Below are 24,476 nucleotides of genomic sequence, written 5' to 3'. Positions count from 1 at the left end.
TAACTAAGGGTATCAGATTCTAAACCGAAGATATTACCTATACTCATCATGTTGTCTGTTTGTTTAAATTTGTACAAGGTACTAACAGCATTTTTGCAAGTTGTGAGTTATATGATAAGGTGGCATCCCCTTATTGATCTAGTGGAGTTTTGTAACTGAATGTTTGGTTCCCTCTATGAATCATCGACATCCATTTGGAAGTTAGCAAGCCTGGTTGTTTCTCATTAGCTTATAATCACAGAAAATGATATATAGCATATACCACACATCGAACAAGAAATCTTGGCCTTTTAGTAGTTTATTGATGATTGAAGCTTTGGCTAGTTTTATCTATTCCCAACCCCACCTTTGTTTACCATAATTTTTTATTTTTACCGGTGGCTTTCTTGTTTTTCTCCGTGGTGAATGTTTTTTCACTCAGAGAGCCAATCAATCCATCATCTTCAGATTTCCCCTTTTTCCTTTCTTTTTGGTAGAGAGCCATTTTTTTTCATCCAATCAAGCTATGTCATGCCATAGAGGTCATTTTTGTGCGACGAGAAATTTTGGGCGAAAACATTCTCTTTGGTAGAAAAAGGACTAGTATAATGAGGAAAACCGAAAAAATGACCAAAATGATAACAAGAGCAAGCCTTTTTTGGAAAAACCGGAAATATTAGAAGTTACTCACGTGACACAGATTGTTAGAACAATTATTCCAGCTCAAAAAAATTATTCCGCGTTAAAAAAATATTCCACAAAAAATTCATCCAAGTGTAATTTTATTTTGAAGATTTTGTCGCAAGGAACATAGGGATGCAGTCGGATTTTGAAATGATTCTAGAAAATATGACTGTGTGACACCTTTAACTGCCAGTCACACGTATAACTCCTAGTATCCTAATAGCCCTTGAAAAAAGCGCGAGAAAACCCACGAGCCTCACACTCACACCATTGTTCATATGGATCCCGAGTAGAAAATCCGTCAAGCAGAAACATACAACTCGAGGAAAAGCTCCGGTAATACAACTGGCCCAAAAACAGCCAGTTTTCTACTACGATCGAGCCACTAACAGATAGAGTCGCTTAGTGTTACTAGCAAATGGCGCACATGCCAGCTAATGTGTTAACTCGAGAAGAGCTGCTTGAAAGTTGGAAGAGGTAGGTGCTCGAGGCTTCGAGCGGACAAGACAAGCGGTCGAACCGGTGGTTATCTGGCAAGTTCCCCATGCGCGGCGCGCGCTGCGGTCCAGTGGTGTGAAGCACGCTGAGGCTGAGGTCCAGTGGTTTATCGCGCGGCTCGGATTCGAATTTTGAAGCCCATTCTGACAATTGCGTGGGCCCTTTGCGCTGAGCCCACCCACCATACACGGCATGTGATAAATTGATGGCCCACGTGAGCCCACGAGAACCCTCCCTCCCTGTTTCCCTCCCTCTCAAGCAAACCTGGTCAGCACAGGTCACATGCGAAAGTATAACCAAAAAAATGCCACGCGAGCAGTTTCCATTTCCGGCCCTGCAATCCTGCACCGGCGCGAAAGCCCCCCTGACCTCCCTTCCCTCCATGGCGGCCTCTCCTTTACTCCTCAGTCCGTCCACTAGTCGCATTCACCTCCCGCATAAAGATCCGCACCAATTCAGCAGAGAGCTTCAAGGGGAGGGGGAGAGGAAGGCAGTGGTGCCGGGTGCCGTGTCGGTTCTTGGTGGAGCTGAGCTCCTGCTGCGTGCGGATCCCTTCGGGAGCGGAGGAGGGCGAAGGGGCCGAGGAGGATGGGGCGCGGCAAGATCGAGATCAAGAGGATCGAGAACTCCACCAACCGCCAGGTGACCTTCTCCAAGCGCCGGGCCGGGCTCGTCAAGAAGGCCCGCGAGATCGGCGTGCTCTGCGACGCCGAGGTCGGCGTCGTCATCTTCTCCAGCGGCGGCAAGCTCTACGACTACTGCTCGCCCAGGACCTCGTATGTCCGTTGCCCTCTTTACCTTCTTGGGCTACTTTATCGTTCTTCTTCTACTAGTACTATTTTTTTTCTTTTTACTTGTGTGCTTGGGAGGAACTGATCGTTATGACACAAACTTTGGTTTTGGGTGGTAGGCTCTCGAGGATCTTGGAGAAGTACCAGACCAACTCCGGGAAGATTCTGTGGGATGAGAAGCACAAGGTGCGTGTTCTTCAGTTTTCCCCCTTTCTTTGACCATTTGTTTCAGCACCAGAGCAGATTGGTGGTTCGCAATGCTGAAGTTCCGAAATGTTTCAGAGCCTGAGTGCGGAGATCGACAGGGTCAAGAAGGAGAACGACAACATGCAGATTGAGCTCAGGTCAGTGTTTCTGTTCCACAGATTTGCTTCCAATTTCCAGCTGCATGTGCCCTTGATTAGTTCGCTGCTCGTGTGTATGTTCAAGTTCTGATTTGGGTAACCTGTGCCTTGTGATGACGCAGGCATCTGAAAGGCGAGGATCTGAACTCCCTGCAGCCCACGGAGCTGATCGCCATCGAGGAGGCGCTCCAGAACGGGCAGACCAACCAGCGCGACAAGCTGGCAATACTTCTTCATCCATTTGCTCCATAGCTTCATAGTTGCTTGCAGCTCACAAGTACAGAAGTACAGCAAAGAACCTTAGGGGCTTCTTTCTGATGTTGGTTTTATTGAATTGTTTGTTGCAGATGGACCACTGGAGGATGCACAAGAGGAACGTACGAGCTCCAAACTCGAATCACGTCCTTTGCTCCTAACTTTGTAGATCATGGAGTGTCTTTTTTCCCCTTTTTCTTTTGAAGGAAGTTGTCAAGTATTTCCTACAGTGAATATATTTTACAACTCCTGATTAAGAAAAGTTGTACAGCTTCTGATCATTAATAGCCTTTTGTGATTGGTTGCAGGGGAAGATGCTGGAGGACGAGCACAAGCTGCTGTCTTTTAGGATGGTAATTTTATCCCCTTCTGAATAACAGTTGAATATTTGCTTGACCATTCCTTGTTTTCTCCTTTTCACTCCAAATCAGTATGCAAAGTTCTGAACAAATTCAATGTGCTGAGCTAACTGAAGAAAACATGCACTACCAAACTCAGCAATTCTTCCCAAGGCTTGGAAATTTTTGGTTTGGATTTCTAGTCCTAGCACCGAACGGTATTCAGGGTGACCAATCAACCTTACCCTGTTACACACCCAAGAGGCCAAGACCCAACTAACCAGATAAATTGAACGAATAAGTTTCCTGAGTGCATTTTCCCATTACTACCATTTTTGTGTTCTGAATCAGTGAATCTTATGTTCTGCATCCCAAAAAATGCCCATATGTACAGATTTCAGTGAGTGTAACCTCATTCTGCACTCACTGAACTGGAAGAAACATGAAATTTGAGAGCATAATGAAGTTTTTCCCCCTCTTGTTTCCACCACGGTGCTAAACCTTGTTAAACCGTGGATGAACAGGCCTACCAGCACCAACAGGATGTCGAGCTCAGCGGAGGCATGAGGGAGCTGGAGATCGGGTACCACCAGGTCCAGCACGACAGGGATTTCACCTCCCAGATGCCGTTCACCTTCCGGGTGCAGCCCAGCCACCCCAACCTGCAGGAAGACGAGTAGCTAGGCTGCTGAATCTTACTATGCCGCTCTGAACTGAAGCTCTGCACCTGCATCTTCTAGCTTGCATTCATCGTTCAGTGTCGGCTCTGTATCTTTCTTTTCATCTCAATCTGGATGAACAATGCTGTCTGTCAGTTACTTCGATGTGGTCGTCTGCGTCTCGTTTAACTTTGGTAAGCTAATGCCAGTCCATGTCATAATGATGCCAGGATTAGGACTGAAAATTGTAACGTTCTATTAACTTGGTAGCTTAATCTTGTTTAATCTGATCTTTGTTCTGGCTGCTGACTGATGATCATTGGAAAACAGAAGCAGCAGAATGTGATGCGAATATCGTTCCTTTGCCAATTGAATACATTTACAAATGAATTTCAATCAAGAAACAGCAGCACTTACAATCACTACCTACATCCCTCTAATTCTTAGCTAGATTTTGCGATCAATCAACAAAAATTTGCCTGGTTCATCACCTGAGCATGTCCCCATTGTCCATGAACGGGGCCAATGGGCCACTGAATGCCGGAGAAGCACTGAAGTTGCTTCCGGCTTCGCTGAACATGACGCTGTGCCCGTACGGCAGCGGCCGGTCGGGCAGCTCCGGCACGTCCATGTCCCCCTCCAGCATCCTCACCGCCTCGCCGATGGTCGGCCGGAGAGCCACCATCACGTGCGCGCACAGGATCCCCACGAGCACGAACTTCTCCATGACCCCGCTCCGCGGGCTCTCGGAGGTGGACAGCGCCTCGTCGAGCACCTCCCTCGCCTGGCCGGCCTTGACGAGCGTCCACGCCCAGTCGGTGATCAGCACGGGCCCTGCCGGGGATGTCATGTCGAGCACGCGCCGCGCGCTCATGATCTCGAGCAGCAGCACGCCGAAGCTGTACACGTCGCTTTTCTCCGTGAGCTGCCCGTAGAGCGCGTACTCCGGGGCCAGGTAGCCGTGCGTCCCGGCGACGCGCGTCGTGAGGTGCGACTGCCCGTCGCGGCTCCGCCGGGCGAGTCCGAAGTCCGCCACGCGCGCGCGCATCTCGCTGTCGAGCAGGATGTTGGTCGCCTTGATGTCCCGGTGGTAGATCGCCGGCTTGACGCCGTAATGCAGGTACTCGAGGCCCCTCGCCACGTCCAGGATGATGCTCCGCCGCTGCGCCCAAGTCAACGGCGGCCGCTTGGCCGCCGGTTCCTTGTCCCTGAAGATGAAGTCCTCGAGCGCACCGTTGGGCATGAAGTCGTAGACTAGGAACCTCTGCTTCCCTTCCTCGACATCGTCGTCGGCGATGCAGCAGCCGCGGAGGGGCACCAGGTTCCGGTGCCGGAGGTGGCTGATGATCTCCACCTCGTTAGTGAACTCTTCGTCCCCGCCCTCCATGTCCGGGTCGAGCATCTTCTTGACGGCGACCACGGACCCATCGGGGAGCACGCCTCGGTAGACGGCGCCGAACCCGCCGCGGCCGACGAGGTTGCGCTCGGCGAAGCCATTAGTGGCCTTGGCGAGCTCGGCGATATCGAACAGAATCGACCCGGTGTTGGGCCGCAGGTGCGACCGCCGCTCTCCCGACCCCTCTTCACAGATCTTGGGGTTCTTCTTCTTCTTGCTATTGGCATGCCTCCGCTTCCTCCAAAGGAAGAACGCGAGGAGCGATGCTAGGAGGACGAAGGCGATTGGGATGGTGGCGGCGTAGATGGCCGCGTCGTTCGACTTGGACGGCGTGGAGGGAGGGGTGGAGAGGCCGAGGCCAAACGTGCAGGCAGCGGTGGGTGGGTAGGTGGGCCCGGCGGCGTTGGACACGCCGGCGGCGTAGAGGACGGAGAGGTAGAAGCAGGAGCCCGACTTGCTATTGTTGGCCGCGGCGGTGGTGAGGTGCGCTGTGGCGGCGACACCGGCTGCGTAACATTGCGCGCAGGTAGCCGGCGAGGCGAGGTCGGGGCCGCAGGAGGAGTTCAGCGCCCGGACGGAGTCGTTCCCGACGGCGGCCTCGAATTCCGCTGCGGTGGAGACGCCGGCGCAGTAGGACGGGGTGATGGCGAACTGGTTCGGCTCCGGGAAGCACTCCGGCACCAGGGAGGAGCCCGGGATGCCCGCCGGCGCGCCGGAGATCAGCTCCGAGAAGCCGTCGAGGCAGGCCGCCGAGGCCGCCGCGGACGGGAGGCGGAAGCGGCCCGTGGCGCGGAGGCGCTCGGCGAGGCCGATGCCGAGCAGGGAGAGCAGCGTCTGGCAGCAGGCCGTCATGTTGGGCGCGCCGCCAGCGCACGGCGTCGGGTCCCACGGGAACGTCCGCACGTAGCCCAGGTCGAGCGGGCACGGCTCCGACGTCGCGTTCCCGCCGCCGCCGCCCGCCCCCGCGGCGCCCGCCGGCGAGCTGGCAAGCAAGAAGAGGGCGACGACGAGCGGGAGAGGCCCTAGCATCTTCGGGGCCGGCATTTCCGGCAGCGGTTGGCGGGCGAGTGGCAGAGGAGGAGGTCGCTCGGCCCCGGGTGACGTCGCGGCGGGGAGTGGGACAAGAGGAGTGGTAAAATGGGGCGGCGAAGCGCCGAAGCTGTTGCGTGCACGAGTTCTTTATCCGCCTTTAGATATAGCGCGCGGATTTTTGTGCTGTTTGCGGAGTATGACTGGTGGGGCCGGGATGGGTGGTCGTGTGCGTCGGATTGACGGGGACGCGGCTGGGAAGGCGTGCGCCGGCTCGCCGGAAGGCCGCAGGAAATGAGTGGCGGAACAAGGTGGTCGACGAGACGCAATCACAGCTAGATAGCGGTTCGACTGACGTGGCGCGGATTGGGGGGCTTCATGGTGAAGAGTCAACATGGAAACTGGCTGTTTCTGGGCGGCTAGCCGGCTAGTGAAAGGGAAATGTGGGAGCGTTCCAAAATTAAGAAAGGTAAACCACGCTCGTATGTTGGAGCCCATTCAAAAAAAAACCTGTCAAATAAATTACGGTGTTAGGAACATTTTTATGAAAAGTACTTTCTAATAATTGTATTACTCTAGGTTGTTGCAATGGTAGTTACAACAATATTATATAATTTGGAATAATAAACTATTTTGTCACTAAATGGCAAGTACTTTTACTGTTCGCCTACACGGCCGTTTAGTCCATTTAAACGCCGTGTAAATGCTACACGGTGGCTAGCCGTGTCCGTTTAATTAGTCATTTATTCCGTTTAATGACAGTTTAACCCGTTTAAATAGCCGTTTAGTTCGAATAACGAGCTAAACACTAAGTGACCGACTGTTTAGCGTTTACCGTTTAGGCTAACACTGCTTTTTTTTTTGACAAAAGCATGCTAGAGATAAGAAAAAGAACATCTAGCATGTCTGATCAAAATCTTGTGTAAAATATAGCAGCTACAAAGTGAAAATAGATATCAAAGTAGAGGTAACTAGACTTCACTAAAGCACCCAACCCACAAATAGAGTACCTCGTTTGTATTATTGTTAGTTTCTTAGTACATTGCAACTAATAAGGGGCCCATGCCCCATTCCCCTTCCCCTGCATGCTAGGAAGTTATTTGTGTAAAAGGTTTGAGGATTTACAAGGTTTGAGAGATCAACAACTGCTCTGTATTAAAAAATCAGCTACATCTTTCAATTGAGATTTCTAAATGACCACATATTGTAGACTTGTTGCAGCATGTGTATATCATTTTCAAGGGTTTTCAATTGTATTTACAATGTTCGGCAATATATAGTTTTCGCAACACTCGAATGATTATCACATTTCAATACTTAATGGCATCAGTAGCGTATGACGTTGTTGGGCTAGATCTTAGAATCTGATCATATGGTTAGATCTGATATTTTCTTATGTCTAAGGTCTATAATGGGCTTTAAGGTAGACCCACGTTAAAATAAAATAAAAAACTATCATTCCCCTCCCCTTCTTATCCCTGTTCCTTTTTAAAACTACGAGCCATCCATTCCTCCACGATAGCATCCGGCGATCAAGCTTACCCTCACTACTCTCCATCCTTCCTCACCCATCGTTATCCTCAAAAACTGGTAGATCCGGAGAGAGCAAACATAGATTTGATATCCCAGTGCATCCTTCCTGACTACGGCTATCTAGTCGAATCCAGTGCTCCCACTCGCCACTATTATCGGGCATCACACTTGATGTCGCTCGAGCTTCCCTACTCACGGGCCCTACTTGGTCGTCCGTCAACGTGAAATTTAGTTGAAGCTCGCGCTGCTGCTTCTCCCCAGCAACCGCCACCACGCCGGCCTGCTTCTTCCCCGACGATTGGGATGGGGAGCCGACCCCATCGTCAACCTCCTCGAGGATGCCCTCCATCATCCTACGATTGTAGATTGTGTTTCTTACCACATTGATAATGGACGAACGTTCCTTGGAAGATTGGTTATGTATAAAAACGCCCCTAAAAACGTCAGTATGACCTTAGGAAGTCGTGCATTTAGTGCATAAATTTATATGCAAACTTTGGTAAGAAACTTCGGTCAAAACGTATTTTGACCGGAAAGATTCAAATTTCGCAAACTTTGATCAGCAATTAGTTAATTTTTATGTGCATTTAGTGCATAAATTTATATTTGTATTCAAAGTGATTTTAAGATTATAATAAGTTTTTAGCTATTGATATCATATTGTGAGAGAATCGCGTGTCAAAATCTAATATGGAAGATCTTTTATGGTTAAACATGTCAAATATTTCTGGATGGAGGGAGTAACTCTTAGCATGCCCTTGCCCCCCTTTGAACACATGGAACCATAACCCCTGTAGGCTGTAGCTACCACAGAGCCTCGTCGAAGGTTGCCTCGCCGTCGCCGAGAAGACCTTCCAGCTATCAGACCACCATCCTGTCTGTGGTCCCAGAACACTACAAAATGGCTTGAAAATTCTGACCACTATCCTGTCTGTGGTCCCAGAACACTACAAATGGCTTGAAAATTCTGCCTACTGCAATCTTGGTTTGTTTAATTTACTGGCTGTTGCGGGGGAGAGAGAGAGAGAGCCATGTATTCGCATCTACGGAATTAGAGAACGGGTTCCAACCTAATCTGCCAAAGAATACAGAAAGTTATTAGAGGCGTGTTGGAACCACTCCGCTCTCGGGCTGCAGAGAATTATACGTCTCCTATATGCAGTCTATCAACTGGGCGACAGATATGGCATCAGGGCCAGACCAACTTGCACCTTGCCATTTCTTTAAGCACGCAATGGTAGATCAGCTCGTCTGCGATGGTGCCATGGCTTCCAGAAAGAAAGGAAGCATGGGAGGGAGGGGGGGGGGGGGGGGGCGGGGGCGGGGCGGGTTGGGGAAGAGAGCTGCTGGTGGGATGAAAACCGGAAACCGGACATGTACGCCGCTCGTCGGCTGCTGATTCAGATCTGCTCGCCTGACAAAACTGTACAGTGCAAACAGATGGCCCCAGAGCAAAATATACAAACGCATAACACTGGTGCGGCGGATGCAGACCCAACGACAGGTCGACAGCAATACAAAACTGCCAGGATTTTTTTTTTTAAAAAAAGCATGGCGTCGACCTCTCTACCCATCGGAGGAGCATTGACTGGTGCTCCGACCTCATAAGATGGCGGGTTAGGAGAGGCAGAGCTACAGTCGAAGGCAAGGTCAAGGTGGATGTACATACATGGATGCGAATCTGTGTCCTAATCTCTGGTCATATTTTTGCGCTGGTCTCCCCACATGATCTTTGACCACGGCACAGGCTCGTGGGCTCTGCACGGAAGCACACCAAGCAGCAGTAACATTCGACGGAGCAAGTCAAGTAGCCGTTGGATTGGCTCGACCGCGAGTCATGCCACCGTTTTCTTTCGACTGGTGGCGTTGCGCTCGCAGCGACGTCCGGAGCCCACGACGCTGTCAGCCTGGCACGGGCTAGCTCGGGAAATTCTGGCCGGTGACGCTGATGGAGCAGCGTGCGCGCGCGGGTTGGGAGAGAACTTTTCAGCGGGGGAATGGTCTTGCATCTTTGTGCATCTGAGCTGCATCATCTCCTCCTTTGTTGGGTCATGCCTGTCCTCGCCGAGAGAAGAACACGCTAGGAAGCTTCGGTGCTTCACTCTTCACAGCATGTGTGCGTCTCTGACCCTTTTACAGGCCGTGTCTGGGTCTCTTCGTCCATTATGGCGGTGGTTGGTTGATGCATCATTTGGAGCACGTGCGTTGATAAACTAGCACGCAACCAAGGATCTGCGCGGCAGAATCTTCGCCTGCCACAGTGGCTGCGCGCAGCTACTACTCCCGGCCCCTTCACGTGGCGTGGCGGTGGTGTTGAAAACCGTCGTCCAAGGTCTCTCGGCAGTCAGCTCTCAGCTGGCCGCCGCACTGAATGACAATGCCGCAGTTTGGTCATGAAACTTTGCCAAGACTGCCATGCTGGTCTCTGAATCTTTAAAATGCATATTTAAATTCTCAAACTTCCTAATTATTACATATAAAATACAAATCACTATAGTTTCCATTAAACGTGTCTAACTGACAGACTGATTGAGTGATGATGTGAACCTGACATGTGGGTCCTACATATCAGCCCCACCTCTCTTCTCCTCTCCATGCTCTCTCTCACATTTCCTTCACCAGCGGTGGCTCGCGGGGTGGAGCGGCCAAAGACCGCAGGGGTGGAACGGCCGGCGGACGGAGCTCGCTCGTGGCGGCTCCCGCTCGTCCGCTGCGTCTCCTGCTCGCTCGTTAGGGGCAAAGCAGCGGTTGAGCACCCTCGCGGCGGCTCCAGCTCGCCTGTGGGCGGGAGCGGCCGCGGAGCTAGCCCGTCGAGGGCGGAGCAGCGGCGGAGCACGCCTACGGTGGCTCCCGCTCGCCTGTCGGGGGCAGAGCGGAGGCGGAGCATGCTCGCGACGTCTTCGGCTCACCCGTTGGAGCCCGAGCATGCCCGCGGCGGCTCTTGCTCACCCATGAGGGCGGAGTAGGCGGCGGAGCTCACCCACTGCAGCTCTTGCTCGCCCGCCGAGGGTAGAGCGGTGGCGTAGCATGCCCACGGCGACGGAACGACCGTCGGCCTCGGTGAGGAAGAGGAGGAGAGTCGGCCTCGTGAGGAAGAGGAGGAGAGAGGAGACGGAGGTGAGGAGAGAGAAGATAAAGATAATATAGGTGGATCTGACATGATATGTCAAATCTATCTCAATACCCAGTCAGCAGTCATGTAATTTGATTTAAGATAAATAACTGTGATTTTGACCTCGTTTTACCCCCGTTTTCCTTTTCCTTTTTTGGGCCCTGTGAAATGGTCTGGAACGTGATGCGAAATCACTGATCGTGGGCCGATGATGAACAGGCCGGAGAAATCCATTCGTGTGGCCTGTACCGAGAGAGAGATGCAAAACTGATTTGTAAAGCTTCAATCGCGGCGGAAACGCTAATAAAAACCCGTGGTTTGGAGTTTTGGGCTTGTTTGTAGTAGAGTAGGGTTAAGGGATACTAACTGAGACGTGGCCCATCCGCTCCCTTCTTCAGCAATGCACTAGCAGCAACCCAACCAACAACCGTGGAAGGCCTTCCGAAACTTTTGACCTAGGCAGAGCCGCCGGAAGCGCTGGCCGTGCACCAGCCTAGACAGGAACCGGCGGCACGTCGCACGACTATACCCTACAGGACACCCGAGTCCGGTGCAGGCAGGTGCAGCGCACGCTTTGCCCCGGCAACGCAGCTCAGCGGTCAGCGCTCAGGGGATCGACGTATCCGAAGGTACAGTGACATGCACGATGCACGAAGCGACCGATCAAATCCAAGGGCCGGCCAGAGCGCCGGGCGCAAGATATAATGGCGGCCGCGTGCTGTCATGCGTCGCGCCCTCGTCTCGTCTCGATCGTCAGCCCTCAGGTCAGGAGCTGGCCGTCGGGTCAGGTTTCCTTCAGGCTCACAGCAGAATGCGGCCGGGTTTGACTTGCCGGCCTCCGCGTCGCGGGCGGCGCTTCAACGCCCGCGCGCGGCTACCACGGAATCCCCGGCGAATCATCAGGCGCGGCAGGGCGCAGGCAGACCTAATTTCGCCATGCCCGACGCTTATCACCTTATCGAGATCCCGCAAAGCGCAGGCCGACCGCGACGGCTCGATCAGCGGCGCAGAGATAAGCCACTGCTGCTATACACGATACTGTACTGCACCTGATGAGTGCGTGGCTGGCTGGCGATCGCAAGCCTGGTGGTCTAGAGGCTGTAGCTAGCTAGGGTTTGTTGAGCCGTGCCGGCGTACGGCTAGTGCCGAGCTATGCTACTGCAGCTCTGCTGGTAGTAGCTGGTAGCACGATGCTAGATAGCTAGGAGCACCGGCGACGCGCGAGGACAAAAAGACCGCCAGGGAGGGCCCGGCAGGCAGCTGAGGAGTGGAGCCGCTGGAATTCGTGGGGGCCGAAAAGCCGCCGTACGTCCGCCGCGGGGCCGAGCCAAAAGCAGGCAGGCCACCATGATCGGCGCATGGCGATCGTGCGGAGCAGGCAGGAGATCGACTGGTAGAAAGCGCCGGAGCAGGAGCCGCGATCGATCGAGCGCCGCAGCTAGCGGCAGATGGGAGAAAAACAGAACGGTTATTACTAGCAGGTGTGGCCACAAAGATCCCCTCAGGATCCGATTCAAAAAGAAAGGAAAAAAAAAGATCCACTCAGGATCGACCACGGGGTTACGTTCTTGCATGGCAGAGTAGTGGCACAGCCGGTCGCCGCCGCACTCGAGTCGAGCCATACCAGCTGCTTGCTTGCTCGCTCGCTCGCTCGCTCTCTCACGTACAGATCGAAACCTTGGCTTCCACATCTGTCATCCTCGCAGGGGGCCGGGCGAGCTGCTGCATGATCAGACGGTCGTCGTAAACACACGCGTGCCGCGGCGAGCGTCGAGGCCGGCCACCCGTTAGATGCGTGGTGATGGCGAGATCACCAGATTTGCCCCAGCTGCCTGCATTCTGCTTCTTCTCTGCAGTGCATTGCTGTTCAGATAGTGGGGAATTTAGGTACAGTACCAGTGAACAGCAGGTGCTGCGCCTTAATTTCGTGGCACCTTTTCGCTTCGGATCGTGGTGCGCACGTGCACGCGGGCCCGTCCGGCATTTCCAACCGAAATGGGCCCGTGCGCAGGACTAGCTAGCGACGATGTCGGCCTGGAATGCACTCTGCTTAATACTAATTCTTTTCCCCCAAAAAAAAAGCACTCTGCATAATTAGCCATCAGCACGCCACCGCTGACTCCCAAACTCCACTCACAAGTCACAACCTTAATTTGATCTCTGGTTTCTTAGTAAGCTACTAGGATCGTAGGATGGCGTCAGCCGACAGCATCGAATGTCCCGTGCTCGTCCACGTCGGCTCTTACTACTCAAGTACTCTCCTACGGAATCTAATACCGTGCTCAACTGGAAAGAACATGCTGGTTGTTGTTAATGATATCTCGGGTAACCGCGGCCACCGGTGTACAGAAAATTAGGCGTTCAAACCTAGCCCTGTAAGAAAAGTGGCCATCATCCTCTGGCCAGGAAGGAATGCTGGCTCCTTGCCGTTGCTTTTCTTCTCCCTTTTCCAAAGGGTCTGGGCAGGTCAAAGAGAAAGAGAGAAGGATTACCTTACTTAATCGGACGGAACCTGCGTGACAGCCCCCCAAAAGTAACCCGATAGATTAGCCTCAAAAGTTGATAAAGGAGGGAATGCTGTCGTTCCTGTGTAAAAAAAGAAAAAAGAGGGACGGAATGTTGTTTGGTACTACGTGTACTATGATTAGTGCTGTGCGTGGGCAATGATGATGTAGCCATTGCACAGAATAAAGGGTGTTTTGCGTCGCTTAATTTGTCCTTACTTTTCTGCAAATAGTATCGCCAGGCATATTGTTGTTTTTAAGCCCGCTTTTGATGGGTTTGAAGGTAATGTTGATGCATGCTGACATCAATTTTAACTTTTGAAAGTTTGCTAAACTTTTTTTTTTTTGCAGAAAATATGTTGCACGTCTGAAATTTCAAAATTGCATCAGATGCAATGAATGCTCTGTTGTCATGAATAAGAAACATCACATATTCTCATGAAGCCATGGTGCTCAACGGCAAAGAACAGCACATAGATCAAACATCTTGAAAGAGGTCATAATAGAATGAAATCTTTGTTTGTTTCTATTGACATTAAGTTCATCGAGATGATGACTACGTGGCACTCGCCAATGCCCGCTGGTACTAAATGCTCGCCGGTTTTCATGCTCTTCGGCGCCCACCAGAACCATGCTCTAGCCCAATCAATCAAATCAAATCCAGTTCAATCAGAGCTGCTCTTGTCAAAACTAAAAGGATGTTTGATCCAGGGATTAATTTTTAGTTCAGATCACATCAAACATTTGATGTTAATTAAAAAGATTAAATATGAATTAACTGTAAAACTAATTGCATAAATATAGACTAATTCACGAGATGAATTTATTAAAAGCCTAATTAATCTATTATTAGAATATATTTATTGTAGCACAATATTATCAAATCATGGACTAATTTAGCTTAATGGATTCATCTCGCGAATTAGTCTCCATTTATGCAATGTGTTCTGTAATTAGTCTATATTTAATATTTCTAATAAGTATCCAAACATCCGATGCAAGGGAAGTTTAGTTCTGAGAAACCAAACAGACTTTAATATCTCTCCATCGAAGGACAATGAAAGAGATAAAGGATGTGAGGATATAGAGCTAGATCAACCTCAGATATTGTTGTAAGACTCGCACACAATTAACGCATTGCAGTCTTTATCTTTCATCGGATGCTGATCCATGAAGAGAAAGGATGTGAGGATGGTAGTCTAGAGAGCTGAAACCTCACTTAGGTTGAGTCCAGTGGTGGGGGGAGATATCTCCCTGCCACGTCAGCTCTCACCCCACTCTCACCCCATCCCTCTAATGCACAGGTTACAGTGCCATCTCTCACTTCTCTCTCCTCCACGTCAGCTTTTCTTTTCCAGATTTAATTATTTCACTCTCTTTTGTTCGTATACGCAAAATAATTCAATAAACTAATTTTATTCAACTAAAAAATTACCGATTACATCATAATTAAAAAAGGAAATTATATCGCAATTAAAAATAGCAAAAATACATAATAATTAAAAGAAAATTCTAATCCTCCTCCGAATCCTCGTCTAGTCCAAGCTCTTTTTCCACCATCTTGACAGCCCTGAAATGAGTATGTTTTTCTGCTTCGTCCATATCCGCGGTTGATCGGGACTTCATTATGTTCCATTGCTTGAATAGTTTAGTCTTCACTAAGCCACCCCACATGTTCTTCATTGCAAATGCTTTACTTGCTACCGCACTGCTTGATGAGGATTCCTTCCCCTTCTCCTTCCCCTTAGCCTTCTCCTTCCGCTTAGCCGCCTTGGCCCTATCACGGCCTATTGGACGAGTCTCATTGTCCTCCTCGGTGTCTTCTGTTCCGCCAGAGCTGTACTCACCCGAAACTCCGAGGCAGGTTCTCTTGCTACTCACATCGGATCCACTGCCAAGACAATGTTTCGCTGCCCACTTGGGTTCGTGGCGAACAGCTCTCCACCAATGATGGCGCTTGAATGCTGTCGTCACTTTCGGGTCGTTCTCGTACCTCGCCATTGCCCCCTCCATTACCATTGCATCGTCTGCTCCACTCTGACGTACTCTTTCTTCTTGGATGTAGTATCCATTAAACAGGGTCACCTCGCGGTTGTACATGTTCCAATGATCCTTCAGTTGCTTCGCAGTGCGACGACGGGACGGCTCCGCGGTAGAGTTGAAGGTCTCCGCTATTTGGCCCCAAAAACTCAAACCGGTCTGGTTGTTGCCGGTGATAGAGTCATTCTAGTGATAAACCCAAGCATGTACCTAGCCCGAACATATTGTTAGTTATTTGAAAAAAAACACGATATTTAAATAGATGAACAGTAATTAAATTACCAGTTTTTCCTCCTCTGCAATCGTCCAGTCAAGTCTCTTTGGACGTTTTGGTTCGGTCGCTCCCGCTCCTTCATTTTGAGACTCAATGGAGACGGGCTTGGAACCGTGGGTGCCGTGTGCGGAGGTGGTGGGTATGGACCATATGGAGGTGGAGCGTATGGAGGTGGAGCGTACGAAGGTGGTGGGTACGGACCTTCAGTCCCGCTCCTTGTGCCTGGAGGTGGAGCATATGGAGGTGGTGGGTATGAGTACGGACCGTACGGATAATGATATGGCGGTGGAGCTGCCCCTGGAGCCGGAGGTGCAGCAGGGGGGAATAATGCCCGGGGTTGCGGCGAAGAATTGACATCGGAGTGGCGATGCATCGGAGAAGACTCATCTTGGGAAGATGCTTGTAACCCATCGGACTGCAAGAGATCGGTGAAAGTATGGAAATCTGGAGACCAACCGGTCATGGTGGAAGAGATTTCGGATTGTAGAGGAGAGAAATGAGCTCAAATGGGGTGTGGAAGGAGTGAAAACCAGGTGGGATATTTATAGGGGGTTTGGGATGAAATTTGGAATTTTTTGCAATTTTTTTCAAATTTTTTGGAGTTCAAACGGTCAAATAACGGCTAGTTCAACAGATAGTCCGCGTGGACCAGTCGAAACGCGCCACGTCACTCCCGCCCCACCCCTCTCGCCCGTGCACGCCGATGCCAGCGCGCCGCCTCGCTCCCGCCCGCCTCCCGCCCCCGCGCGCCTGCCAACGCGGGCAGGAGCGGGCCCGGTGGGATCATCCCGCCCTCTCTCTCTCTCTCCCACTCGCCCGCCTCCCGCCTGCGCCGCGCCGATAGGGGGACGGTACCGCCCCCCATTGGCACCAGCCTTAGGCTGAGTCCAGTGGTGGGGGGAGATATCTCCCCGCCACGTCAGCTCTCACCCCCACTCTCACTCCACTCTCACCCCACCTCTCCAATGCACAGGCTATAATACCAGCTCTCACTTCTCTCTCCTCCACGTCAGCTTTTCTTTTCTAGATTTAATTATTTCAACCTCTTTTGTTCGAATACGCAAAAGAATTCAAGAAATAAATTTTATTCAACTTAAAAAGTTACCGATTACATAATAAATAAAAAAATTACATAATAAATAAAAAATTACATAATAAAAAAATTACATAAATCTAAAGATGACTATGTGCCCACACATGCTCAACCAAATCCTGCTGCAGCTGTGCATACATCAGTGAATCCCTCATCTCGGTGTCCATCTGAATTCTGACAGCTAGGCATGGTGGTGCATTGTTGTGGATCGCCAGATCGACATTGGACGCATCTGTCTTATAGATCTTGTCCAAATCGGTATCACGCTCGTCATCGATGATCATGTTGTGTAGGATGACACATGCACGCATGATCAACCCAAGAGTACGCTGTGAGTAAGAGCGTCTGGGAACCGCTATAATGTTGAACCTAGACTTGAGCATTCCAAACAAACACTCGACATCTTTGCGCCAAGCTTCTTGAGCATTTGTGAATACCTGATGCTTCTCACACTGCGGAAGAGTAATACCCTTCATAAACTCCGGCCAAGAGGGGTAGATGCCATCGGCAAGGTAGTAACCCCTATTGTACTCATATCCATTAACCGTAAAGTTCACTACGGGTGCTTCTCCTCTAAGCACACCAGTGAATAACGGCGACTAATTGAGTACATTGATGTCGTTGTTGGACCCGGCCACTCCAAAAAAGGCATGCCAGATCCAACGATCATACGATGCAACAGCTTCTAAGATAATGGTGGGATGTTTTATGTCCCCCCTTGTGAATTGCCCCGCATGTGCCCCCGGACAGTTTCTCCACTGCCAATGCATGCAATCGATGCTCCCTAGCATGCCCGGAAAGCCACGCTCCTCGGCTTTCGCTAGTAGATGCTGAGTATCCACGATATTTGGTCGACGGCAAAACTCATCCCCATAACAGTGAATGATGCCTTCACAGAATTTCTCTAGATAATCTAATGCAGTTGATCTAGCTAGCTTTAGGTACTCATCTATCGAATCCGCAGCGCCTCCATAAGCTAACAAGCGTAAGGCCGCGGTACACTTTTGTAGCAGAGAGAGACCACGACGGTTGCAAGCATCTTCTCTTTGGGTGAAATATACCTAATCTACGCATAATACGTAGAAAAAGTTGACGCCTCATTCGGTACCTTCGCCGAAAGTAATTCGGAGGATAAACGCAGTTGTCAGCGAAGTAGTCTTGGAACAGCCGATCATGGGCACCCTCACGATCACGCCTGATGTAGCGTTGACGACGTCGCCTTCTGCTTGAATCCTCTTCAAGATTGAGCATCGCCTCCTCATACTCCGCTTGGAACGCATCGATCATTTCAGCCTCCATTCATTCACTCGAATTCGTGGTAGATGAAGACATGGCGTCGAGAAGAGTGAAATTGAAGTGTGGATGGGAGAAATGAGCTCAAATGGGATGGGGAAGGAGTGAAACCCAGGTGGGGTATTTATAGGGGGGTTAGGGATGAAATTTGGGATTTTTTGTATTTTTTTCGAATTTTTTGGATTCAAACGGTCAAATAACGGCTAGTTCAATGGATAGTCTGCGTGTACCAATAGAAACGCACCACGTCACTCCCGCCCCACCCCTCTCACCCGCGGACGCTGACGCCAGCGCGCCGCCTCGCTCCCGCCCGCCTCCCGCCAGCCTCCCGCCCCCGCGCGCCTGCCAACGCGGGGGAGAGCGGGGCGATAGCGCCCGCTCCCGCTCGGCGGGATCCATCCCGCCCTCGTTCTCCCACTCGACCGCCTCCCGCTTGCGCCGCGCTGATAGGGGGGCGGTACCGCCCCCCATTGGCACCAACCTTACTGCTGTGAAATCTATGTACAATTAATGCACTGGAATCTTTATAACTTCATTATGCGGTGGCTAGATAAGGATGGGAAGGATGGGACGGTATAAAGAGACGAAACCTTTATTTACTTTTTTGCCCGTCGGGTCAAATCGCATGCTAGACACAACCATGAGCTAACGATTACGCGTTTTGCCCTTTCGGATAACAACTGTCCTCCAGCCAAATCCACATCTTGATAACATCCCCCCGCTAATCATCTTCACCATTCATTTGACTTTGCGGCTGTGATTATGCGCAACGTCTATTCATCGTGCCCGTAAGTTCAACTCGCGATGTCGTAGAAGATAACTGTTCATCTTCCTCCTCGAGCCGCAGCAGCCAGACTTCGAAAACGGGGTTGTGCGGTCTTAGAAGAGGGGGGAGGGGGGAGGAATGACCAGCGGTGGAGGCGGGTTGTAAGAGCGGTGCGGCGGAGGCGACGGGACACCGGCAGCCGCCGGTGCTCGGAGGATAACCGGTGGGGCTAGAACTAGGACATGGGAGCTCGATGTCGGAGCTGAGGTGGGCAGCAAAGGTAGACCGGGGGTGGTGGCGACACCGGAACGATGGCCGGGGGGTGGGGCGGGGGCGCTCAGCTATTGTGATTGGATGAATTCCAATCGCAGACGCGATGAATAGATGATTATGTGCATCTGTGTTTATTTGGGAATTTCCACACTCATAATTCGTGCCATCTTAATTGTGCGTGCTTGGAATTTTTTAAAGAGATGGACGGATCTACACTACGGAGCGATTTTGAGCAAATCAACCTTAATAAAAGCCTTTTTAATGAATTTCTATACACAGTCACACGGATCGTGGAACATTGCCACGTTCCCGGTTCCCGGAATTATCGTTCCGGAACGCGGAACGGGAACGCAGCGGTACGATCGCAGGATCGTGGATGGGACACGATTGGGGACGTCGTACCAAATTGAACCGGATCAATAGAAGGAGAGAAAGGAGATGGCGTACCAGCAGAGGACGGCGGCGGCAGCGCGACCTCCCTACATCGGATGGCAGCAGCAAGTCCTGTCCGCGCGCACGGGGAAGGCGGATGGCCGGCGAGCTCACCCGTGGCTTGGATGGGCTGAGAGCGACGGCGGAGAGGTGGCTCGACAAGGAGTGGCGGCGCCGGAAGATGGAGCTCACCGGGGGCCCTGCACAACGAAGGAGAGGGCCAGGCGAGTGCCCAAATCGGTTGAGGGAAGGGAGAATGAGGTGATGGCGCAAGGAATTGGAAAATAGCTCACTGGAGAGGACGAATCGATGGCGGCCGGCGGTGAAGAAGGAGATGGTGGCGGCAGTAATGGAGGAAGGGAAAGGGGATTAGGGTTCGGGGAGGCCGGCCGCGGCATTTAAAGGGAGGAGGAGGCGAGCGGCCGGTGCGGCGCCTCACCTGCCCGCAGCCCACGGCCGATACAGCGCCTCGCCTACCTACGCCAGGCCGCCGGCGTGGCGCCACTGCCCGATTGGGCCAACGGGGCGCGAGGAGGTGCGTGGGAGGTGGGGGTAGAGGCTGACGTGCGGGCCTGAGGAGAAGGGGAAAAAGGTGAAAATCCGGTTGAGATTCAAAATTAAAAAAAATCAAGGTTTCCTAGCTCAAAAAATTAGAGAAAAATGACAATTAACTAGGGATCATGATCATCGTTCCATAGCTACATTCCGGGTACGTCGTCCTAATTAACTAGGGATCATGATCCTAATCTCGAAGCAAACGTCCCGAAAAGGTATACTCCCTGAGAACCGGGAACTTAAAATTATCGATCCATGTTCCACGTACCACGTTTCTCGTACCTTTGTACCGGGAACTTTTGTGACTGTGTTTCTATATGCGACTTTTGCCTCGACAATCTATCTCTCTGTTCTATGAAACAATTTAGGACTGCCTAACAAAACAATACGACACTCCAAATCACAAACATTTTAATTCTCACAAACACTGAACACCTTCAATATTTCCTTGCCCCTAAGAGCTACTAGGAGCCACATTTGGATCGACGGGCCAGAAATGAGCAAAACCAATGCGGCAAAGTCTTTCCGTTTCCTGCGATGCAAGGGGAATGATCACCACTTGGAGCAAGCAAAGATCATGATACGATCCCTGCTGCTAGTGGGCCCTCAGCTTAATCAATCTCGCGGCCGAGGAGACCAGCACGCACCGAACCTTATTCCGAGGGGGAGCAAAAGGGTGGTCGAGAGCCCGTGGGGCGCAAACGCCCCAGCGCCCTCCGTCCTCCCTGCTCTGATCCTACACCACAATGCAGAGAATGCAGAGACACAACCCCTGTTACTAAGCCTTGATTACTGGCAGGCTTTGCCACCGCACCCCTATAAAAACCTGGCCAGCCTGCATAGATGACACACCACACCAAGCTTGACCAGCCCTATCTATCACTTTGCAGCTCTTCTCTTCACCTCCAAGCTCCTCTTGCAAGAGCAAGGAGCGAGCAGGGGAGAAGGGGAGCTGCCGGAGGAGACTACTTCTGCAAAGGTAAGAAAATGCACGGCATTGAATGTGCTTGCAGTACGCTGTTGAGATCTTATCTTATCTCTGGGGTCTGGTGGTGTTAGTGTGATGCATCTTCTTTCAAGGTTTTGATGGTCTTTACTTGCTCTGTTGTTAGTCAGTGGACATTGTACGTCCGATCCCCAGTGAGATAGATCTCTGATCAGGATCTTGTGTGCTGGGGGCACGCAGGCAGGTCAACCAGTAGGGTCCTGTGCTCTCTGTACTATTTTTTAGGTAGCCGTGCTCTTTTCATTGCGAAATAGCAGTAGCATCATAGTGGTGGGATCGAGGAAGGGCCGGGAGGACGACCTTGGGGTCGGCCAACCCTTGCATTTCAACCACGTTTTGGTTTTGGGCGCCACTGAAATCCTCGCTGCGTGGTGTGAGGTCCACTCTTTTCAGAAAACCTTGTGCCAAGTTGCATGAGAATGCACTACTACTCCAGTAAGTTGTGTGGAGCATTCGTTTTGTTCCTCACCACCGCTCAAGTCTTCCACTTGGAAAAAAAGAACCGGCGCCTTCCAGGCACCCCCAACCCCGCTATAAATTGCCGCGGCCGCCCTCCCTTCCTCCTCGGTCCTCACAGGCACTCCACCAGCCAACCACGAGCCGGTGGAGTGGCAGGCAGGCTAGCTCAGTGGTGAGTGCCCGAGTCGTAGCCGCCTTTGAATTCCACGCGGAGTCGTCGTCGCGCTCCCCGGCTAGTCCCGTGTGTCGCTTACCACCTGAGTAGCAGCAGTTCGTCTTGTCGACCGCCGGCGGCTATATAAATTGCTGCGTAAGTCACGGTGCTGAGCACTCCAGCTAGAGCACGAACCGGTACGGTGTCGGGCTGTCTTCTACAGTTCTATGTTATTGAGCTCTGCTAGTCTGCTGTGCTCTACTAGCTGCAAGTCTCACTGTTCGGGTGGTGTGCAACTGGTCTGCAGAGATGGGGGAGAACGGTGTGCCCAGGCACTGCTACCCGGCCGCCGCGGCGGCGGCGGCCATGGAGGTGACCTCCATGGAGCTCGGCCACACGGCAGGCTCGAAGTGCTACGACGACGACGGCCGCCTCAAGCGCACCGGTAAGGATCGGAGCTACTAGCTCGCTAGCTCCGCGGAGCGGCCTGGCCAGTACTCGATCGATCGCCGGAATTGAAACTGATGGCGTGCCCCGTTTGTGCTGTCATGTTCGTGCAGGGACGATGTGGACAGCGAGCGCGCACATTATCACGGCGGTGATCGGGTCTGGGGTGCTGTCGCTGGCGTGGGCCATCGCGCAGCTCGGCTGGGTGGCCGGCCCCGCCGTCATGCTGCTCTTCTCCTTCGTCACCTACTACACCTCCGCGCTGCTCGCCGACTGCTACCGCTCCGGCGACGAGTGCACGGGCAAGCGCAACTACACCTACATGGACGCCGTCAACGCCAACCTCAGTACGTGCAGTGCGCCCGCCTTCATTCTCGTGGCTGTTTGCCGCTGCGTGCAGAGCGAGAGGCCACCAACCAAGAGCTGACTCCGTTTCTCCTCTCTCCATCCGTGTGGTTTCATCGAGCAGGTGGCATCAAGGTCCAGATCTGCGGCTTCCTGCAGTACGCCAACATCATCGGCGTCGCCATCGGCTACACCATCGCCGCCTCCATTAGCATGCTGTGAGTCGAACGACTGTGTCTTGCATTGGCACGTGTGTTATTATCCAGCTGATGAGCTCACCTTGGGGTGGGTTCGTTTCCGGGGATCTAAAGTTTAGAGGGATCACATCATCGAGAATTTCTTCATTTAGAAGTATTAAATAAAGTCTAATTACAAAACTAATTGCAGAACTCCAGTGCTAATTCGCGAGACGAATCTAACGAGGTATATTAGTCCATGATTAGCGGATGATTACTGTAGCATCACTGTAGCAAATTATGGATTAATTAGGCTCATTAAATTTATCTCGCGAATTAGCACTCAACTGTGCAAAAAGTTTTATAAACAGATTTTATTTAATACTTCTAAATAGTAAGATTCTTTTTGACGTGATGGTTCTAAATTTTAGAGAGTAGGAAACGAGAAGTCCTTAACTCGATTACTCAATGGCGGGTGACCTGCAGGGCGATCAAGAAGGCCAACTGCTTCCACGTGGAGGGCCACGGCGACCCGTGCAGCATCTCGAGCACGCCGTACATGATCATCTTCGGCGTGGCGGAGATCTTCTTCTCGCAGATCCCGGACTTCGACCAAATATCGTGGCTCTCCATCCTGGCCGCCGTCATGTCCTTCACCTACTCCACCATCGGGCTGGGCCTCGGCATCGTCCAGGTGGTCGCCAACAAGGGCGTCCAGGGCAGCCTCACGGGCATCAGCGTCGGCGTGGTCACCCCCATCGACAAGGTGTGGCGCAGCCTGCAAGCATTCGGCGACATCGCCTTCGCCTACTCCTACTCCCTCATCCTCATCGAGATCCAGGACACCATCCGTGCGCCGCCGCCGTCCGAGTCCAAGGTCATGCGCCGCGCCACCATCGTCAGCGTCGCCGTCACCACGCTCTTCTACATGCTCTGCGGCTGCATGGGCTACGCCGCGTTCGGCGACGCCGCCCCCGGGAACCTCCTCACGGGCTTCGGCTTCTACGAGCCCTTCTGGCTCCTCGACGTCGCCAACGCCGCCATCGTCGTGCACCTCGTCGGCGCCTACCAGGTCTACTGCCAGCCGCTGTTCGCCTTTGTCGAGAAGTGGGCGCAGCAGAGGTGGCCCAAGTCCAAGTACATCACCGGGGAGGTCGACGTCCCGCTCTCCCTCTCCGGCTCCGCCGGCCGGTGCTACAAGATGAACCTGTTCCGCCTGACGTGGCGGACGGCGTTCGTGGTGGCGACGACGGTGGTCTCCATGCTCCTGCCATTCTTCAACGACGTGGTCGGGCTCCTCGGCGCGCTGGGGTTCTGGCCGCTCACCGTCTACTTCCCCGTGGAGATGTACATCGTGCAGAAGAAGGTGCCCCGGTGGAGCACGCGGTGGGTGTGCCTGCAGCTGCTCAGCCTCGCCTGCCTCATCATCACCGTGGCCTCCGCCGCCGGCTCCGTCGCCGGGATCATCTCCGACCTCAAGGTGTACAAGCCGTTCGTCACCACCTACTGATCGACCGGTCGTCGCACTGAACATATGCACAGATTGATGGACAGACAGATGATTATTGGCGCATAGTATGTGCAGTCTTTAATTAAATTAGCCATTAATTAATTACCACACGGTAAAAGAAAAAGGAAAAGAAGAAAATTGGTGTCCTTGTGATGCATAGCTTGCATCACCGATGTACCGTGTCCTTGCTAATTTCCATTGTTTGCGATCTGGTTAACTGAAAAAGGTAGTGAATTAAGAGGAATCCAATAGTGTGTTTCCAAGTCAAATGCTTTGTGTAGAAAATCTGTTCAGCAGAGCAATATTGAAATTACCCGTACATAATAATTCCTGCAAAATGCCTGTGTTCTGAACTTCTAATCAAGAATTGTGTTCGTAAGAAATATACATGTCCCTACGAGACTCTTAAGACAACTTCTTCCATGGCAAGTTTGCTGAATTTGAGCAGTTTTTTTCTCTCATTGTAGGAATCTAATTTGCACGAATCTTATGCAAATCATGCAAGAGCACATATCTTAAGGGCAGAACTTC

The 24,476-nt window shown here is 51.8% G+C and overlaps 3 protein-coding genes across 5 annotated transcripts; 2 read left to right on the top strand and 1 right to left on the bottom strand.

Moving 5' to 3' along the window:
• Positions 1-1,508: 1,508 nt before the first annotated feature.
• On the top strand, positions 1,509-3,836 carry LOC112886402 (MADS-box transcription factor 4-like). Its single transcript, XM_025952299.1, has 7 exons — positions 1,509-1,937; positions 2,072-2,138; positions 2,235-2,296; positions 2,419-2,518; positions 2,644-2,673; positions 2,860-2,904; positions 3,414-3,836. Exons 1-7 carry the CDS (start codon positions 1,750-1,752, stop codon positions 3,567-3,569), a joined length of 648 nt encoding a protein of 215 aa, XP_025808084.1. The 5' UTR covers positions 1,509-1,749; the 3' UTR covers positions 3,570-3,836.
• On the bottom strand, positions 3,179-6,092 carry LOC112886401 (probable receptor-like protein kinase At1g11050). The gene is made up of 2 exons (XM_025952298.1): positions 4,040-6,092; positions 3,179-3,679 (listed from the first exon to the last, which is right to left on the bottom strand). The coding sequence occupies exons 1-2, from the start codon at positions 5,986-5,988 to the stop codon at positions 3,670-3,672; spliced, it is 1,959 nt and encodes a 652-aa protein (XP_025808083.1). The 5' UTR covers positions 5,989-6,092; the 3' UTR covers positions 3,179-3,669.
• A 14,584-nt stretch (positions 6,093-20,676) lies between these two features.
• Positions 20,677-24,214, top strand: LOC112887437 (amino acid permease 3-like). 3 transcript variants are annotated; one of them, XM_025953609.1, is made up of 5 exons: positions 20,677-20,827; positions 21,775-21,912; positions 22,028-22,261; positions 22,384-22,477; positions 22,922-24,214. In XM_025953609.1, exons 1-5 carry the CDS (start codon positions 20,692-20,694, stop codon positions 23,943-23,945), a joined length of 1,626 nt encoding a protein of 541 aa, XP_025809394.1. In that variant the 5' UTR covers positions 20,677-20,691; the 3' UTR covers positions 23,946-24,214. The 3 variants fall into 3 exon arrangements, with proteins under 3 accessions (XP_025809394.1, XP_025809396.1, XP_025809395.1); XM_025953611.1 differs by lacking the exon at positions 20,677-20,827 and adding an exon at positions 20,917-21,623; XM_025953610.1 differs by lacking the exon at positions 20,677-20,827 and adding an exon at positions 20,919-21,664.
• Positions 24,215-24,476: the final 262 nt, after the last annotated feature.

Source organism: Panicum hallii, chromosome 3 (genome assembly GCF_002211085.1).
Source record: "Panicum hallii strain FIL2 chromosome 3, PHallii_v3.1, whole genome shotgun sequence".
Classification (NCBI taxonomy): Eukaryota; Viridiplantae; Streptophyta; class Magnoliopsida; order Poales; family Poaceae; genus Panicum; species Panicum hallii.
Note: the sequence above shows the minus strand (reverse complement) of the source record. Positions and strands in the feature narration are given on the sequence as shown.

Excerpts from the sequence above, each read along its gene's own strand:
- LOC112886402 (XM_025952299.1), top strand. The coding sequence starts at position 1,750 with ATGGGGCGCGGCAAGATCGAGATCAAGAGGATCGAGAACTCCACCAAC. Across the intron at positions 1,938-2,071 it reads TACTGCTCGCCCAGGACCTC|GCTCTCGAGGATCTTGGAGA; the intron begins GTATGTCCGTTG and ends TTTGGGTGGTAG. Across the intron at positions 2,519-2,643 it reads CCAACCAGCGCGACAAGCTG|ATGGACCACTGGAGGATGCA; the intron begins GCAATACTTCTT and ends TGTTTGTTGCAG.
- LOC112886401 (XM_025952298.1), bottom strand. The coding sequence starts at position 5,988 with ATGCCGGCCCCGAAGATGCTAGGGCCTCTCCCGCTCGTCGTCGCCCTC.
- LOC112887437 (XM_025953609.1), top strand. The coding sequence starts at position 20,692 with ATGACACACCACACCAAGCTTGACCAGCCCTATCTATCACTTTGCAGC. Across the intron at positions 21,913-22,027 it reads CGGCCGCCTCAAGCGCACCG|GGACGATGTGGACAGCGAGC; the intron begins GTAAGGATCGGA and ends ATGTTCGTGCAG. Across the intron at positions 22,262-22,383 it reads CGCCGTCAACGCCAACCTCA|GTGGCATCAAGGTCCAGATC; the intron begins GTACGTGCAGTG and ends TTCATCGAGCAG.